The sequence below is a fragment of the Aquila chrysaetos genome, chromosome 24, assembly GCF_900496995.4.
Source record: "Aquila chrysaetos chrysaetos chromosome 24, bAquChr1.4, whole genome shotgun sequence".
In the NCBI taxonomy this organism is placed as follows: Eukaryota; Metazoa; Chordata; class Aves; order Accipitriformes; family Accipitridae; genus Aquila; species Aquila chrysaetos.
In genome coordinates, this window is record NC_044027.1 from 19,610,218 (window position 1) to 19,628,081 (window position 17,864).

At 51.4% G+C, this 17,864-nt stretch overlaps 1 protein-coding gene across 4 annotated transcripts in view; it reads right to left on the reverse strand.

Moving 5' to 3' along the window:
• Positions 1 to 17,864, reverse strand: part of NR6A1 (nuclear receptor subfamily 6 group A member 1) — a 95,370-nt gene that overhangs the window by 14,241 nt on the left and 63,265 nt on the right. For 3 of the 4 annotated variants that reach the window (XM_029999664.2, XM_029999663.2, XM_029999665.2), the window contains one exon: positions 5,031 to 5,261. In XM_029999664.2, the coding sequence (XP_029855524.1) occupies positions 5,031 to 5,261 (231 nt within the window). Of the gene's footprint in view, positions 1 to 5,030; positions 5,262 to 14,020; positions 14,208 to 17,864 lie in introns of those variants that run through there. The other variant, XM_029999666.2, reaches the window with a different exon arrangement.

Below are 17,864 nucleotides of genomic sequence, written 5' to 3' on the forward strand. Positions count from 1 at the left end.
CTGTTCAGTATTCCAGAAATACATAAGAAGGTATCTACTATTTTGAAAAAAATCTTTGTTATCTTAAAAGATTCATTTTGTTCACCAAAGCACAGAAACCTCCAGTGCCTTCCAGGGCACTGGAGAGCTCAAGCAGCACACACCATGATCCCCACCCCAAAGGGTATAAACGCATCGATGGGGCTACAAGCATTACTCAGGGAGTTTAGTATTTCTTCATGTGATCCTTGAGTGACAGGTAACGAAGGAATAGCAATCCTTTATCACAGTTACTTCCAGCATAATTTGAGAGATGGCACACAGAAAGCAAACCTACTTCACCTCCAGAAATAATGCAATGAATACCCACAACTGCTAGAAAATGAAATGCAAACGCTGGTGTTTCTAACTCCACTGCCCACAGCCCTGTGAACCACTGCGAGCCAGATTCCACCTGGAGAGACACCAAGCAGCGCTACCGACAACACAGAGATAAAGCACTTCACTGGTAACTAGTAACACCGCTGTCACTTCAGACGGTCAGATCTCCTACAGCTATCACGGAAAATGGAGGGGAGATGTTTTACCCAGCCAGTTGCATGCAAAGCTGTTGTTTAAAATTCAAGTTACTAGACCGAGCTATGCAGTTTCATTTCAGAAGGGCAGCCTAGTTTCTCAATGCAGCAGCTGCGTTTTTAAGGCTCTTTAAACAATTTCCAGGGAGCTTCAGTGAAGTCCAATTAAGGGGATTATCCTGGAGCTGCTTCTCTACCTTCCTCCTCCCTTTGCTTTTCTCTTTGTCGGCAGAGCAGCTCTGCAGAAGCCGTCAGCATTCGACGACCAACGCTGCTCCTCGTGCACCTCCTCTCCCGGCCCGGGTCCCCCTGTTTATCAGGTCCCAATCTCTTTCCCACCGCGACCTGGCCAGACTTGGCAGGAGGCTCTCCCCAGCTGCGCGGTGACCTTGCTGCTGCCGGCCGGCCTCACCCTGCTTGGCACACGGGGCTGCAGGGGGCCCTCCCGAAGCAGAAAATGACACAATATTTAAGGAAAAATTTCTGTACCAGAAAAGGCATGCTGCTGCTTGATTTTAAACATCCTCAACTCAAATCATCCTCATCTGCCTCGGTGCTGCACTTGCAACTCAGGGATTACAGACGCACGTTCAGCTAAGGCAATTGTAGCGAGGCAGAGCTACGCACACCCTGCACTTGGACCTAAACTGCGTTTTCCTGAATCAAAACCACCGAGTCAAGCAATGCAAATCACTACACAAAAGTGTCCTGATGATTTACAACTCCGGCAGTCCGTGACCAGCAGCACAGCGATCCCTGTGGCACCTTACAACACCACGTTACGAAATCAGCAATTACAGTTTTAATCCTTCTAACGCAAACTCTATCACCTCCACAGAAGAGCAAGTATTTTTATTTAAAATGCCAGATAGCATTCATTTAAGCACACTGGAGAAACCACAAACACAGGATATAAAACAATTACGGTTACCTTCTACATCACACAAATCTCTTAAGATATAGCAAGATAATAAGCTCATTTTAACAAACAAGGCTGTTTATTTTCTATGAAAGCTCCTTCCAAAAAACATTAATTTCTTATTAAAAAAATGTGACTGATGTAAAACTAAGCTCTCTGCTACTCCCTTTAGGTTTTTTTAACTTAATGGAACTACAGTAAGAGTTTTCCAATTTTGGGGGAACTTCTCTAGTTTTCCAAGATATTTTATTGCTAATTGTGACTCCAAAGGCTTCTCGGCTAATTCCATTACAAGCCATGGACATAAATTGTCTTGGTGTTTTGATTTCAAAGTGTAATTATAGCAGACATTAGCTTACATCTTCCTTTTCTATGTCCACATCATTTTATTGAACGCCTTGGAAAATCTGTCTCTGCAGAGTTTACAGTTCTTAACCACGGAGACAACGCTGGTCATCACCAGGCTGGTCTTTACTCTGTGCTCCAGCTCCCGTCACCCCAGCAGAGCTGCCCTCCCTGCTGAACTGGTTTGATGAGCTGCCTTTCAAATTGGCAATGGTTGCCAGCCACTGCTGAGGGCAACACTTTGCAGGAACTCTTGCACTCGCCACTCAAACCTGGTAAAACCTTTAACCCCTCTGTACTAAGAGGAGTTTGTAGTTTGGCTGCGCAGGTCCTTGCAGCAGTGGGTGCCATTTAAACCAGAGCTCTATCCAAGGCATTACCCAAGCTCATGCATGTTATCTTTACGACTGCTGATATTTTCAACAACTGGAGGTTAAACGAACCCCATTACTCTTGATGCAGTCACCATCGCTCCAGCAGTTCTCCACTGGCCAGTGGTTCGATGCTTTGTGGACTGCCTTGCTGGACCCTGCAGACATAGCACCCGAGAGCAAGACTTACAGGATGCAAACTGACTTTGTTTATTTTTGTAAATTCTTACAACCCTTCCTAGCTTAAACGGAAGAACCCCCCGCCCAGCCCCCGGGAGGTGCTCGGCACCACCTGGTATCTGCTTCGATGCTTGACTTGGGTATCAGCAGGGACAAACACACGTTCTGCTGCAGAGCTCAGCCTTCGCGGACCAGCACTATTCCCTGCTGCTTGCAGCGCAGATATGGAGCTCCCCCATCTCCCAGATCACTGTAGATTCAAGATGTTTCTCTTAAACGGGATTTTTGGAAGTCTTGCCAGTTGCGTAACCTAGCCAAGATCTGCAACAAGACGTCGTAATGTTTTTGCTGGTGGTCCATCAAAAAAGGCTTGAGGGAACCTGTATGGTTCCAAAGCACAGATGCACTCCCCAGAAGAGCTGTACAGGGCTGCACGACAGTCAGTCTCCTCAAAGCTGGTTCCCCTTCCCATGCTGAGCTCTGTGCCTTACCTGAATTCAAAAATAACCGTACTTAGACTCCGGTATGAAGTAACTTTGCGACTCAATCACGTAATAATTTGGGCACCCTGGCGGGAAGCACAATGCTCCTTAACCGCCCGCGCCCCTGGGTCGCTGCCTGCGGACAGCCGCGTGCTCCGCGGAGCCGAAGCCGGGGCGGTTGTTGGGGGGAGAAGGAGCGGCGGTCGGCCGGTCGGCAGTCGGCCGGTCGGTCGGTCGGCAGTCAGTTGGCCAGTCGGTTGGTGGTCGGTCAGTCGGTCAGTCAGTGGTCGGTCGGTCAGTGGTCGGTCGGTCGGCGGTCAGTCGGTCAGTCAGTGGTCGGTCGGTCAGTGGTCGGTCGGTCGGCGGTCAGTCGGTCAGTCAGTGGTCGGTCGGTCGGCGGTCGGTCGGTCGGTGGTCAGTCGGTCAGTCAGTGGTCGGTCGGTCGGCGGTCGGTCGGTCGGTGGTCAGTCGGTCAGTCAGTCGGTCGGCGGTCGGTCGGTCGGTCGGTCGGCGGTCAGTCGGTCAGTCAGTGGTCGGTCGGTCGGCGGTCGGTCGGTCGGTGGTCAGTCGGTCAGTCAGTCGGTCGGCGGTCGGTCGGCGGTCGGTCGGTCGGTCGGCGGGCCGGCAGGTGGCGCTCCGCCCCCGCGGGTGAGCCGCGCCCGCCGCCCGCCGCCACCGGAGCGTCGCGCTGCCGGCACCGGCAACGCCAGCGCGGCCAGCGCCCGCGGGCGGGCGGGACACGGGTCGCCGGGAGAAGCCGCCCGGCAGCGGGTGGGGAGAGAGCCGGGCACTTCCACGGGGCTGGGTGCCCCGCCGGGCTCGGACAACCACGCGGAGGCGGAGGAGAGCGCTCGGGGAAATGGAAACAGCGCGCCCCGGGTTATGAGATCCCGGCGGTAAGCGCTGAGCAGTTCGCGCTGCAGGCGCCGAAAACAAAAACGCACCCGGCCAGCGCTTCTGGTCACCCCGAACTGCGCTCGTCGGGTCAAAGACTACCGGGAACCAGCTTGCCTTCCCCACCAAATAAACCCCCCCAAGATAATTTGTAATCAAAGCAGTCAGGAGATAAGCTTTCCATCTCAGCCCCAAGATACATTTTCTAAGGAAGATCCTGCTGGATTTGCAGTAAATTTATGAAAGTTTTAGTGCTTTTGACAGGCGGCTTTCATGTGAACGATGACACTAAAGGCATCAATAGCTACATTTAAAAAACATGAGATGACACTTCTGTTTGGGAGCCAGGAAGGGGTCCCTCCCACCGTCCCACCTGCGCGTCCGGAGGGAGCGCAGCAGCCCCCGTGCTACAGCAGCACCCGCTGCTGCTCAGACTCCTGCCTGTTGCCATTAAACAAGAAATCTCTGCTTGTAATGGGCAACAACATTTCCAGAGATTAAAAAGTCAAAAGACTGAAGAGTCGAGACGTGACACTGAAATAAATCCCAGCCTATTTTTCATTATTAACTTCTGAGCTACTTAAGATTTTCCATCCTGAAGATGATACCGTAGCATTCATCACCTCTGCACACATGGGGACTAGGGGGTTGCTGTCCCTAACCCAGCACAGCTCCTTCTCCAGATCACACTTGTCTCCTCGGTGACCTCGTACCTGGCAAAACCACCTTCGACATTCCCCAGCTCCACACGCCGCTGCTGGGAGCTGTGCGTCGTCAACCAGAGACAGGCAGTAGGCGAAGACCCTCACACCTTATCACTGGGCAGCAACTGCAGGTCTAAGCTCCCACAACAATGAACAGGTAAAGTCTGACTCGGATCTCTTGGGACTTAAATAGCCTATTTAAATGCATTCATTTTTGCTACATTAGTATATCAAAGCACAGAAATAGTGACCACCTCGCTCAGGATAAATGCAAGGACAGATCCACCGGGAAGGACAGTAACAAACTGTTACCTTCCCTGAAAAAAGGGATCACAACAATCAGCTCTCCAAATACTTATGTGTGCTTTCAATTCATACAGATTTTTCCTCCAGTACAGTAATGAAGTAGTTCAGGAAGAATTTTTTATCCATGCATAATTTTGCTGAAGCTTCACTTTTTCTTGTCAAGAATTTGAGAGGCAGAACTGCAATACAAAATGGCAGCTGAGGAAAGGCAGCATGCATTGCTAACACTGGCCCCAACCTGTGCCTTCACCCGTAAAAAGCCCAGTTTTCTTTACCTTTTCGGTTCATCCCCATCTGGAGGCATTTGAGCAGCCGGCAGTACTGGCATCTGTTGCGCTGTTTGCGTGACATGACGCAGTTCTTGTCTCGACTGCATCTGTAAACCCGCTTGTTGCAGATGCTCCTTTTGAAGAACCCCTTGCAGCCCTCGCAGGAGATGATCCCATAGTGCAGCCCCGTAGCTCTGTCCCCGCAGATCAGGCAGGTTCGCTGATCCACCCGCTCATCTGCAAGAGAAGAGGAAAGGCTTTGTGGTCAACAAAACGGCTTCACTGAGCGATGAGAAACTCTCCTGAGGGGACTGGGAAAGTTTCGGTGCCCCGTGGACTGCCCAGACAGAGCGCAGCAGAGGCACTCACCCAGAAACGCCGGTCTCAGCGGCCCGGCACAGCCCAGAGGTGCTGCCGGCACAAGGCTCCTCACTGCCTTTACTCGGTCAGCAGAGCAAGGTGGGCAGAGGGGTTTGCCTCCAGCTCTGGAGCTTCACAGGCCTGCCACAAAGCCAGTTCCACAACCGCCAATAAAGTCATTTCAATTCAACATATTCATAGGAAATCAAGTCCAGAAATTCTCAACAGTGGCAAGAAGAATGAAGAAAAGTAAAACCCGTGTTTGCTTAAAACCCAGCCTCTTAGAAATGCCCTTAGTCACACAATTTGTCAGAAATGGAAGTAGTTTGGGAAATGAAGCGCCGTTTTGATCGCGAGGAGCACGTTACAGCCGTAAGAGGCCACATCGGTGCAGTGCCTGCCTCTGCCACAAAACGGGGTCTCCTCCTGCCACAGGCAGGAGGTCAAACCCATCACCCGGAGGCCAAACGAGTCCCCGAGCAGCTTCCCTGGCACTATCTTATGTATTCCCTTAGCACACTGCACTGCCCCTGAAGTTTATTCCCAGTTTTCGGGTTTTTCTCTGAACGCTCCACTTGGTGCCCAGTGGGCACGCAGTAGGAAAACCCCTGAGTTTCTATAAGGTCAGGTTTGACAGAGGCAGCCGGTTGTCAGGCTTGTGCGGATCCATTGCACAGCACTGGAGAGCAGCAGCACATGGCTGCAAGGGGAGGCTCTGTCTTTCACCTTCCCAGCACCGGGACAGGACCCTTGGAGCTGGGGCGAGAGTGCGACACTCCCTGGCAGCCTCCATCAAACTTTGTGCTGCTGTTAGCAGAGAGGAACGGGAACCTTGAGGGGAAAAAGGGTCAGAAGTGCCCTGCCTCAACTGCACAGACCAGGGTGTGCCAATACAAACACTGTGCCTGGCAGACACCAATGAACGTGAAATACTGTCACACCTTGCGTATTCCCGGGGGCAGGCAGAGGGACCCGCTCACCTCCTCGCTCCCTCCCGCGGCTCCAGCAGCACCAGCACAAGTCACCACCCAGAACCCAAGTGAATTACGTTATGGTTAAGCCACAATGACGTGCCTTTACTGTTCCTTTTCCAAATCTTTGGAAGGCCTTTGGACGGCTAAAAATGTAAATTGCAGGACTCGCAGCAACAGGAGCTGTCACATTAAATTTCATATTTTAAGACACTAACATCACCTCTGAGACAGAGCAGGGATGATGCACTGCTCAGCGAGAACCTGTGAGCAGGCAGTGATCTCCATAGAGGTGATGTCAAATGGAAAGGAAAAAGTAAATGATGGCTGAAGAGACCCAGGTAGTTAATGAAGATGGATCCTCATTACCTTGCATCTGTATAGGGAGGCCTAAACCTTGCTTCACAGTAACACTCAGCTACGCTTAAGATAATGCCAGCAAGTTGCACCAGAAGCTTTTCCTGTAGCAGATGTTTAGCACAGCCAAACAGCTTAACCCCTCGCACACCAGGCCTATCTGCTTTCCCTGCCCCAGTGTTGTAACCTATTAATATCCTGATAGTTGCAAACAGAGCTGCACTTTGAAGATGGGCACTATTCAAGTGCGTTCAGGGGTACACACAAATCTGCAGTACACTTTATGGGGTTGCTTTCCCAAATGTCAAATAATCATTACCTGGACGACTAGATCACCCTGGCCAAGCAAGGCAGAGGCACCAAGGAACAGAAAGGGCATTGCTTTGGTTTGGAGCAACAGGACTCGAGGAACCACACTTCTGTCTTTCACTCAGTCGCACATTTCATAGGGATGCTGGTTAAACCAGATTATTTCCGGTATTTCTTGGCTTGAACGCGTGACCGTGCAAGTTCCAATGGGCAGAACACCCACAGCTAAAGCGGGAACCGGGAGGTGACAACGGTTTTCTGCAGCTCCCCAGGGATGGGTGCTGCACGTGGTTCTCCACACAACCCTTGGGTACCCGGAGTTTAGCTTCAGTGCCTCAGTCCTTTCTCTCTGGAGTTTGTGTGATACATATATTTAATCATGTTTAGTTAAAGACAAGCTGCTTAGGAGACACAAGAAGTGCATATGCTTTCCAGGACCTGCCCTGCAGATGCAGGCTGTGCTGCGTAGGAAGTTATTCCTCGACGGCCTAACCGTTGAAAACTCAGAGGAGAAACTTTGCTGCAGGAGCTCATGTGATAGCTACAGTCAAATTAATGGGGAAATCAGGAGTATGTGGCAGTGCCTGGGGAAGACACCACAAAGCAGTCAGGGTTGTCCTGTGGGAAGGGGAAGGTGGGATAGCCCAGACCATGTGGCATTTTGGACCTTGCCAGTGGAGCTGGGGAGGACAGCAGCCAGAGCTGCTTTTCTCTTCTTCCGAGATGGCCGCGAGCTGCAGAGCGAAGGCACTCGAGGGCCAGGGCTCCTTTAGGTGCGTCCAGGTGACAGGAGCAGAAGAGAGTGACCCACATGGCACCCTTACACCTCAGCCGGGACAAAGGCTCCTTCCAGACAGCACCTGAGCAGCCACAACGGCAACTTGCCCAGGTGACGAGGGAATTACAGCGATGCTCCGGCGTGGGCGGCAGAGGGTCACGCGGTGTCAGAGATGATGGGTCTTGAGGGGTAAAGGAAAGTGGTTGAGAAGATGAATAACGGGAGGTGGGGAGAGGGCAGTAAGAGAAGGGAAACAGACAGACCAGGTCAGAAAAACAAGGAGACAGTATAAGGGACAGAAAGAATAAAAAAACCTTGAAGAGCAAGAAGAAGGAAAAGAGCACAAACTCAAAACTGAGAAACCATCCGGCACGATTACTCTAAAAAAGATGGCACAGCCAGAGCAGGAAGGGAGGAAGAAGGCAGGCACAGCGCCGGGAGCGGGCAGGGGCTGAACCCTTGCCTTACGCAGGAGATGGAGCGGGGCACGGCAGCTGCCTGCGCCCACCGACCCACCCAGGGAGCTAAGGAGAGAGCTCAGACCGGGCAGACTCACAACTACACAAATCTGCATTGTGCCTGGTGTGCTACCCACACCCCGTTGTTCCCCTTTTGTGTCACTCGGTGAAATGACACAGACTCTGAAAATCCCCAACCGTAGGATGGCACCGGCTTGTGAAGATGAGCTGGTTCAAACTCACTTCAGCATGACAACACCGAGCCTGGTTTTCCTCGCTTAGATTTGACCAGGGAGTTTTCCGAGACAAAGGTGGTTTTATCCACAGGATTTTTGGAGCGGCAGGAGGTAGCAGTCACAGTGAAGTCCTCTCCAATCTCGATAAAGCCTAAGCAACCTGACAAACCAGTGTGTAGGTTCTTGCTATCGGAGAACATGTGAACGCAATAGAAAAAAAATGAGCCAAATGTATTAGGATCAGAAATTAAACCAGTTTTCAGTTACACAAGCCAAGTAAAAATCTGACCCATCTGTATTCATCTTTAAAAGGTTTGCTAATGCACAGCATGCAAATTTGCACTTCTCTGCGAATGTCACCGCACTTGTTATAAAACCTTAAGATAAAGGAATGAATGAAGGAAACGCAAACTTTAACTAAAGAACCGTTCATGGTGTCATCACCACACAAAAACGTTCCCAGTTTTACAGGACGGACAACCTCAGGTATGTGCTTAATGAAGACGGCAGAGGAATGCTGCTACAGATCAGGACTGGGGCTATCTGAGCATCTCGCTGAAGGGAGGCAGCTAAACATGACTTTGTAGTCACCAATTGCATAATCTCTACCTTCAGCTATCTGATAAACGCTGGGAGGGGGCCAGGGGATTAGCCTCGGACAGAAGAGTCCTCTATCTGCAGGGTTTAGCTCAGCCTCAGCTTAACTCCTGGCCCTCCCCCTGCTCCCACCAGCAGTGCCATAAATCGTGGGCGCTGGGGGACCCCCGGGTCAGCAGCAACGGCCGCGCTCGCTGCTGGGCATGCCGTGCCACGGCCGGGCAGGCTGGGGCGGAATTAGGGAGCCATGAAACTACCGGCTTACACACACGGCAAAAGGTAGAGGAGGATCGCTGCGGTGGATGGCTGCGGTGGATGGCTGCAGCGTCCCATGGCAGATCACGGGGCTCCCTCCTCGCCCGAGCAGGCTGATGGCTGAGGATGTAAATGAGGGCTCATTTCCAGGCACAGCTTTTTTGTTGTGGGAAGAATAGGGCCTCGTCTGGCGAACACGGGAAGCCGGGATGATTAAAGCGAGGAGGAATCAGAATCCTTCCCTCGCCGTCCCCATCTCCCCGCTAGCAGGGTGACGGCGAGGTGGTGTGAATGGCCCCATCGCCACAATAACTGCACATGCCTCCCTGCAGAAACTGTTAATTGGGTGGGTTTCCAGATTAAAATTCACCACAGAACAGCAGCACACACCATGAACAAAGACACGGACCTCCAGGAGCTAGCGAGATGCCCGTACACCCCGTAAACTGCCGCTCAAACAAAACTGGTAGATAAAAAATAATTACCTACTGAAAGTCTTAGAGTTTCAGAGGTTTAAAAAAAATCCTGTAGGAACCGTGACCAGGCCCAAGACGCTCCCCCTGTGGCCCACGGGTTTGCCGGCTCCTGACCTTTGCTATTTTTCACCCTACTTAATGCAAGCGCCTTGTGTAGGCGAACGGTGGGACAGCCAGGCCAGAATCGCAGCAAACTTTACAGAAACAGTAAAGCATGGGCAAATTTAAAGCAGTTTTGCACTGGGGGTGCTCTGAACTCCCTTAACCTTGAAATTTCAGTAGAATATCGAAACACATAGTAAGTATAATAATTTTAAAGCAAGCAGCCCTCCTTCCTCCCTGGCTCTGTTCGCTCTCGTCTCACTGATTCCTCTGGTTTCAAAAGCCACACAAGACAATGTAGCTTAAGAAACAAAGCAATTGGTAAGAAGTTTTTTTAAATACCTTGCACATGTTTTATTTCAGAGAGAGAGGGCTGAGGAAGCCCCCCCCCCTCAATTTTCCTGATGGGTCTTACATTTAACGAACTCATACATGGGATATTCTGGCTTTGTTCTCACAACCCATTGTAGCAGGGGCCGCTAAATCAAACAGTTGCTGCTACGACAAAAGCACTCACAAAAATCTCAACCTCATCTTGAACCCTGAAGATTTTTATGGCTACTCCCTCGCTAACCCCTCCCCAAAGCCACATTAAAGGATGTATTGTTTTCAAAGGTCATGGTAGGTTTCATACCACATTTTAATACAATGTAAATTCTCCAAGAATATTATGATGTTACACAAGAGTCACAGAAGATGTAGTGAGAAAGAGAAGAAATCTCTCCTTGCCTATGTTTTATAAGGCAAACGGTAGAAGCAATACACTTATTTTTTAAAAGACTTGCTTTTCCCCTCAGTGAAATGAGTAGTCTTGATAATTTTTAGAAGAAAATTCCTAAGAATTTCCAAAAGGAAATACCTTTGAATCCTGCTGAAGCACATGGCAAAGACACATACAGAAAACACTAAAGTGCATGAATGAGCATATAAAATACACAGCAAATAAATTAAAGTATCGGGACACACGTCCAGCCCTCAGCAAGTCTCCATCACGGCTCCCACCTGTATCACTCCTGCGGACAAACACCCGAGCAGGCTACGGGGAAGCGCCTTTGGTGTTCCGAGAACGGGCAGGCAGCACGGCCGCATTCCTGGAGGGGACCAGACGCTGGCTTCATCTTGGCAGTTCCTCACGGCTGCGAGAAGGATTGCACCCACCCCTCCAGATGCAGTGTAAAACCGTACAGCACCTACAGCTCCCTGCGAGCGATTTACCTTGGAAATAAGACCATGTGTCGGTGCAGCCAGGTTGCGTGACTTGTAATATTGGTGCTTTATAATGGAGCAGAAACAAAGACTTTACTTCCTAGAGTGAGGCCAAAAGTGAAGGCACAAACCCTCACCCAAACGCCCAGAGCAGACGGTGCTGGGATTTGGTCCTGCTGAAAAGTGAGAGGGAGGACACAGAAAGCTGCAGTTTGCAAAACTTCTCATTTATACAGCAGAATGTGATTTACAGCTAAGAAAATCTTTCATAGCTGAAAAAAAGATTATAGACAACACTCAGCACCACAATTCATTAATATATTCAACATCTTTTCAACTGTGTATCATTTATTTGCTTTGTGATTAACTCACCCTATCACACACACCCCACAGTACCCTTTAGCTGGGTTTAAATCTCAAGCTGCTAAATACCAGCTGTTTGGGGAGGGGGAGATCTCACACATGTGTTACTTAAATCCTAACAAAATCTCGCTCGCCTCTGATGATGCCTCAAACACAAACAAACAACGCCTTGAAGGTTTCTTTTTCTCCTTATCTTTCCTAACGATTTTTTTCACTGTCAATGTTTAGTTTCAAGAAAAACGTCTTCTTAAATTCAAGACACAGATTTGGGGTGAATCCCCCCTCACTGCGGAGTGCTGCATTGTCCAAACAAACCCACCCCCAAAACCAGATGTGTTTGCTTAAGGGGCTTTTCTTTAACTTATAATCGATGAACACAGGGATTAAATTTTCTGTTGGGCGGCCCCTCCCCGGGACAGGAGCGACCTCAGCGGCCGAGCCCATCGCTGGGTGCACAATGGGCCGGGGCGTCCCACTCCTGCTCCCCATCGACCCCGCAGATGGGGGTCCCGGCCCCGCGCTGGATGCGGGCGAAGGCACCAGCGTCCTGCCTGGCCAGGCCGGGCTCAAAGAGCAGATTGTGCTGCCCCGGATCAGGCCAGCCATGGTGAGAGCCTGAATAGAATTAACCCTCTGTGAACTAAAACAAAAACATTTGTGTGCCCAGCTGGGATAAAGGTTAATTTAAATGGACAAGCCTCCTCAAGTCCTTTAATAAAAAAAAAAAAAAAAAAAAAAAAAGGGGGAAAGAAAGAGACTGCCTGCAACCTCATGTTCTGTACTGTAAAAAGATGTTCTAATTATGGAGACACAGAGAGCGCGGTCGCATTTTAAAAAGCACCGACCGAGTATTGAAAAGAGGAGAAATGCTGCGACAGAGAAATGGCCAGCGCATCTCAGCTTTGCTCTCCCTTTCCAGTAATTAAATCCAAAAACTCAGTCTTATTCCACGCTGATTTTGTTTCTGCCAAAGAAGAGTTCAGTCAAAAGAAAACCCTCATAAAAACCCAGAAGTCATCAGTTGCTCTTTTTCATGTAGGTATAAATCAAGAGTATGCAGCTGATGAAACCCATCACCCTTCCCTTCCGCGGGCTGGGACCGATCACCATTTGCATATCAAAAACTCATCTGCGAAATGCAACTTCTCCCGGGCAGGCTGGGAGCCCCTCTCCCCCCTGGCCTTGCCTCTCCTCCTCACCCCAACACCCAGCCCTGTGCCCCAGAGCACCCACGTCCCACGGGACCCAGCGCAGGCAGGAGCCGGCCAAGGGACGAGGGACGCTGCGAGATCTTCGCCCTGCTCCATTGTGCGGCACAGGGAGGACGGGCGATGGGGCCTGATCCTTCACTCCAGCCAGTTGTTGCACAAAGAGTTTGGAACAAAAGCCCACTGCACCAAAATGTGCCCCCGCTAGCCGACGCGACAGCCTGCAGCCGCCGTAGCAGGCACAAGGGTCTCCATCCCTTGCGCTACCCACCCCTTCACAGGGTCTGGAGATCGATTCCGAGCTTAACCGGCGCTTTCCCAAGTGATCAACTTTCTCTAATCCAACTTAAGAAAAAATAAAGCTTTTTGCACGGTCCCCTGCCCTTGCTCCAGCATGGCCATAGGCTCCGAATTAAAATCTGGTTTAGACTCTATTTTTTAAAATTGATAAATTACAAAGCAGTAAGATTAAAAACTGACTTGCCTGCCTAAAAATAATTCTCTGGGAGCTATGTAAGTTGTCTAGATGTGCAACGACTGAGAACGATGCAGAATTAAGAAAATCTAAGATTAAAACAACAACAACCACCACCGCAACAAAACGCAGCGGTCTCTGCCTACGAGGAGCCAGGGCCTAGGCACAACTAAAAATCGTGACTTTTCAAAACGTGTGTTACCCAAACACGCGGTGTGCTTTCCTTAAATATTTCGTCCTTATTCTGAAGAAGAGCTTTGCCACTGTCTTCAATCGGGGGGTGGCGGGGGGGGGGGGGGGGAAGCTGTAAAATATCAGTAACTAGTATTAGTCCCAGGAGAGATGGAGCTACGTTATCAAGTGCCTGCATGACCCCGATACTATCAATAATTAACGATACTAAAAAAAGCTCTTCCAGATGGTCGAAGGGATTAGGAAGTTTAAAATATAAACAAATTAAGCCACAAAACAAACTAATACCCTTTTTTTTGGTCGTTGTTTCAAATTGCATAATCCCATTCGCAGCCGCAGCCTGCGACGCGCGGCCAGCACGGCGCAGCTCGCAGCCGCCTTAAAAAGAAGAAAAAAAAAAAAAAAAGAAAAGGGAAAAAAAAAAAAAAAACCCAAAACCCAAGCGTCCGCGGTGTTCCGCTGCCGCAGCCCCGGTCCAGCTCCCGGTCCCCGCACCGCCAGCGCCCGCTCCCCCCGCCGACCCCGGGCCCCGGAGCGGCGGCGGCTGCCGGGGGGGTGTGTACGTGCGAGGGGGGGGGGTCGGCGGCGGGAGGCGGCGTCCCCGGGGCCGCGCACCCCCCCAAGCCCGAACAAAGGCCCGGCGCCCCGCTCACCTTCCATGCAGGTCGAGTCCCGCTTCATCCCCCCGGCGCCGCGCTCCTAGGGCCGCCTCATGGCGGCGGCGCGGCGGGGAGCGGGGCCAGCGGCGCGGGCGGGCGGGCAGCCCGGCTCGGCCATCGCCGCCGACCGCGGGCCGGCCCTATGCTAACGAGCCGTGATGTCAGCGCCGCCTCCGCCGGGCACCGAGCCCCGACGGGCCCAGCCCGGGGCGGGGGGGGGGGGGGGGGGGCGGGGAAGGGGCCGCCGCGGCCGGGGTCCCCGCCGAGCGCCGGTCCCCGGGCGGCAGGACGCAGCGGGCGCTCGGCCGCCGTCGCCCCCCGGGGGGCCGGGGCGCGGGGACGGCTTCGGGCCGGTTTTGCCCCGACTGGCTAGCACGGTCTGCTGAGGGGTTACGCCGACGGCCCGGACACAGGCGCCGGGGGAGAAACAGAGGAGTTTCTACCACGGAAATTATTTCCTCAAACCGGTAACCACTGCCGGCCCAAAACTCCCGTTTAGCTTTAATCGTCGCCGACGCGCAAGCTCGGGATGGACGGACGGCTCCCGCTGCACAACGAAGCAAACGCGGGCCGCGAAGGGCACGGCTTGCCTGCACTGCGCACGCCAGCGTGGGCAAGGGAAGGCGTCGTGCTGGCCACCAGCAAGTGCCTTCCCGCGCCCCCGGCGCAGCCGACAGCCACAGCCCACCGCGAACGTGGACTGGGACCCCCAGCTCCCACGGGACTGGGAACTGGGGCGCTGCCGCCGCGGCGGTCGCGACGGGGTGGGGGACCGGAGCCCTCCTCGCGCGGGTCTGCGTAAGCCAGCCTACGGGGACGGGACGCTGGCGACTGGATGCTCGCTCCGGCTTCCTCAGCGGAGGAACACGTGCGCTTTCTCTGTGGTCACAGAGAGATTTCCAAAGGGTGAACAGTCAACGTGGCACGCGCTCACACTCTATTTCATAGTCGTCATTTACAGAAACGTGGTAGTTGCCAGACGAGCAGGAGCACAACCTGTTCCAGCATCGCCCTCGGCCATGCCCAACACCAGCGCTCTGGAGGAAAGCCGAAGAAACTGCCCCACGATCCATTTTCTATCCTCTGAGGCTGCTTAGCACAGGCTTGCTTTAGAAAAGTGATTTCAGCATCAGTTTGTATTGTTGTCATCAACCTCACAAAAGGTGACTTGAAGATTAGTACCCAGACTAATACGGAAAACAAACCTGGCTCTAGAAAAAAATACACCTGCTGAGCCACGCTGGGAAATCGGGGTTTCTGCCTTCTGCCTGCAGGTACACTCTGCAATCAGCTTTCTAAGTGCCACGGTAGCATTTTGAAGTTGGGATGGAGTGGGGAAAAAACAAACCACTGCATGAAATACAGCAACAGATGAGGAAAAAAAAGTAGGTGTGCCGCCAGCAGGCACAAGGGCTCTCTGAGTCCCCGTGAGAGCACGTCCCACGGGAGGAGTGGTGCGGTCGATGCTGATGGGGACGTGTGAGCTGTGCAGCCCAGTTCTGGTCGCCCGAACCACGTGGTGGTCTAAGGACAGGGGGAGACAATGAACAGGGTAGGATTGGTGCACAGGCAGCTGGTGATGGACAAGTGCAAAGGTCAGCCAAATGATCAGAACTTAACAGTATGATCTGCACCGGCTTGTCAGTGAGCTGACATTCACCTTCCTAATGGAAACAGTTTCAGCAGCGCTATTGCTAGAATGGAGTTAAAATCACACTGGCCATAGCTCCAACAAGAAAACCTGCACTACAATGAAAAACACTACATGGGACATTGGGTGTTTTGTCTTTTCCCAATTTCTCTCTCACCTAATTAAAAAATCCATGCTGCTCAACCTCCTCAAGGCGGATCATCTCTGCCTCTAAACTTGGTGGCTCTGCAAACTTTCATAACAATAAATCTGTGGCTGATTTAGCTGCCCGCCTCAAAACAGGTACTACCATGGCAGCACTGGTAACGGTGAGCTCTCCATCAGATACAGCCGCGTGTTTCTCTGCACCAGTGAATGTTTTCATGAATCTCTTCTGCTCCTTCATCCTCCTCCTGGGATGAACTCAACCTTGGATATTGCACGGTTCATGTCTCCTTAGTGCTGCAAACGTGGGATACCCGATAAGCTGTCCCAGTGGTCAGCTGGGTTTGACCAAGCCCAAAACAACGCTCACCACACCGAGGCATTTAAGGGAATGGCCAAAAATGTTTCTGCCAATGCCCAGTTCCACCTGTCCTCCAGATGTCTGCGCTGACTCCGTTCAAAAGCCATAGTCTGCTTCTGTTCCTCATCCTGAGGACCGCAGGGCTCAACCATGCTCTGAGAAATGGCTGACTTAAAATAAACAAGGCACAGAGGCAACAAAAGAGGTCATATTTCACTCGATCCCAAGCCTGAAATTTTATTGCTTTCTGGTGACATCCAGCAATGCAAATAACCCCATGTGCACGCAAGAGCAAGGCTCAGCAGCATCCTCCTGGCAGTCTGGGCACGCTGCTCCAGCTCACCCCGCTTGGGCAGGGGGGTTCGACCCAACCGTCTGGGAGGTCCCTGCCAACCCCAACCCTTCTGTGATTCTGTCTATTCATAATCCCGCTTTTAACCCATCATTTCTGCAGGAGCAGGTGCATAATGCAGGAGCAAGCTGTCGCAAACCAGTCCTTCACTGGGCCAGGTCTCCGGTTTGCTTATGCTGTAAATCTGTAAAGTTGCTGTGTCGGTCCTTGACATGCTCTTCGGATTGACCTCTCTTTTTTTACTTTGGAGGTTACCAAAGCAGGGCCGTGCGAGGAGCCTGCTACCCTGCCCTCGCAGCGCATGGCCAAGGTAAGCCATCCCCTGGCTGCACTGTTTACACAGCTGTTTGCAATTGTGCCTGCTCCCAAATCTCTGCATTCTTCGTCCCATGCGAGCACTCCGCTCGCTCCCGGCGTCCCTCGGAGAAGTGTGACCAGAATGCAGAGTGCTTATTTTGTAACACCACAGTGTGATGTGGACACAGCCCTCTGAAATAAAGCAACTTAATCTCTGGATAACGCACTGACACAAAGTTGCTCACACAACTGCTGCTGGGACTCAAAACAGAGATACACCAACCCCCCGCCCCTGCTAATTCAGAAACAACTGCAATTGTAGACAAAACCTGGCTGGGAAAATGGATAATTGGCCAAACAATCCCCAAATTACTCAGAACTCACTTACATTAAATACATGTCACAGTTTGTCCATAATAAATCCTCAAGGGCAGAAAATAATTAGAGATCTGCAACTGGTCTGTAAAATGAGAGGCCAAACTAGGAATGGGCAGAGGGCAGGAAAAGAGACAAGGAAGATTAATTCCGTTGTCTAAACCAAACAGCCTTAAAGCAAGCCTGGTAAAAGGAAAAATAAAGTGGCTGGTTCTTATTTTAGCCTGAATCAGCCAATTCCCACCCCAAACAGAAAAAGCTAGTGCTACTGTAACTGACATCTAAAATTTTAGAATAACACCAGTTCATAACAGTAAAAGCCAAAACCACTGCCAAAAACTGGACAAGTGACACTGCTGCCTGCCTAACAGATTTATTGTCTTGATGTTATGGCCATAAGGGACGGGCATGGGAACCAAGAGGAAGACACAGGAAGATCTCCAGGGTATGCTGAGCATTGGCTCATCCCGCTACCAACGGGGTCACTTGTCTGCAAGCAAGGACAGGAAAAACACTGAGTTTTGCTGCAATTTGCCCACAGTGAACTGTGGTGCCAGGCAAACCAGCCAGAAGACAGTGGAGAAGATGACAGGTTATAAATGTGGCAGGAGAAAAGGAAAATATGGATAAGAGTTGTGCAACGCTTTAAAAGGCATCC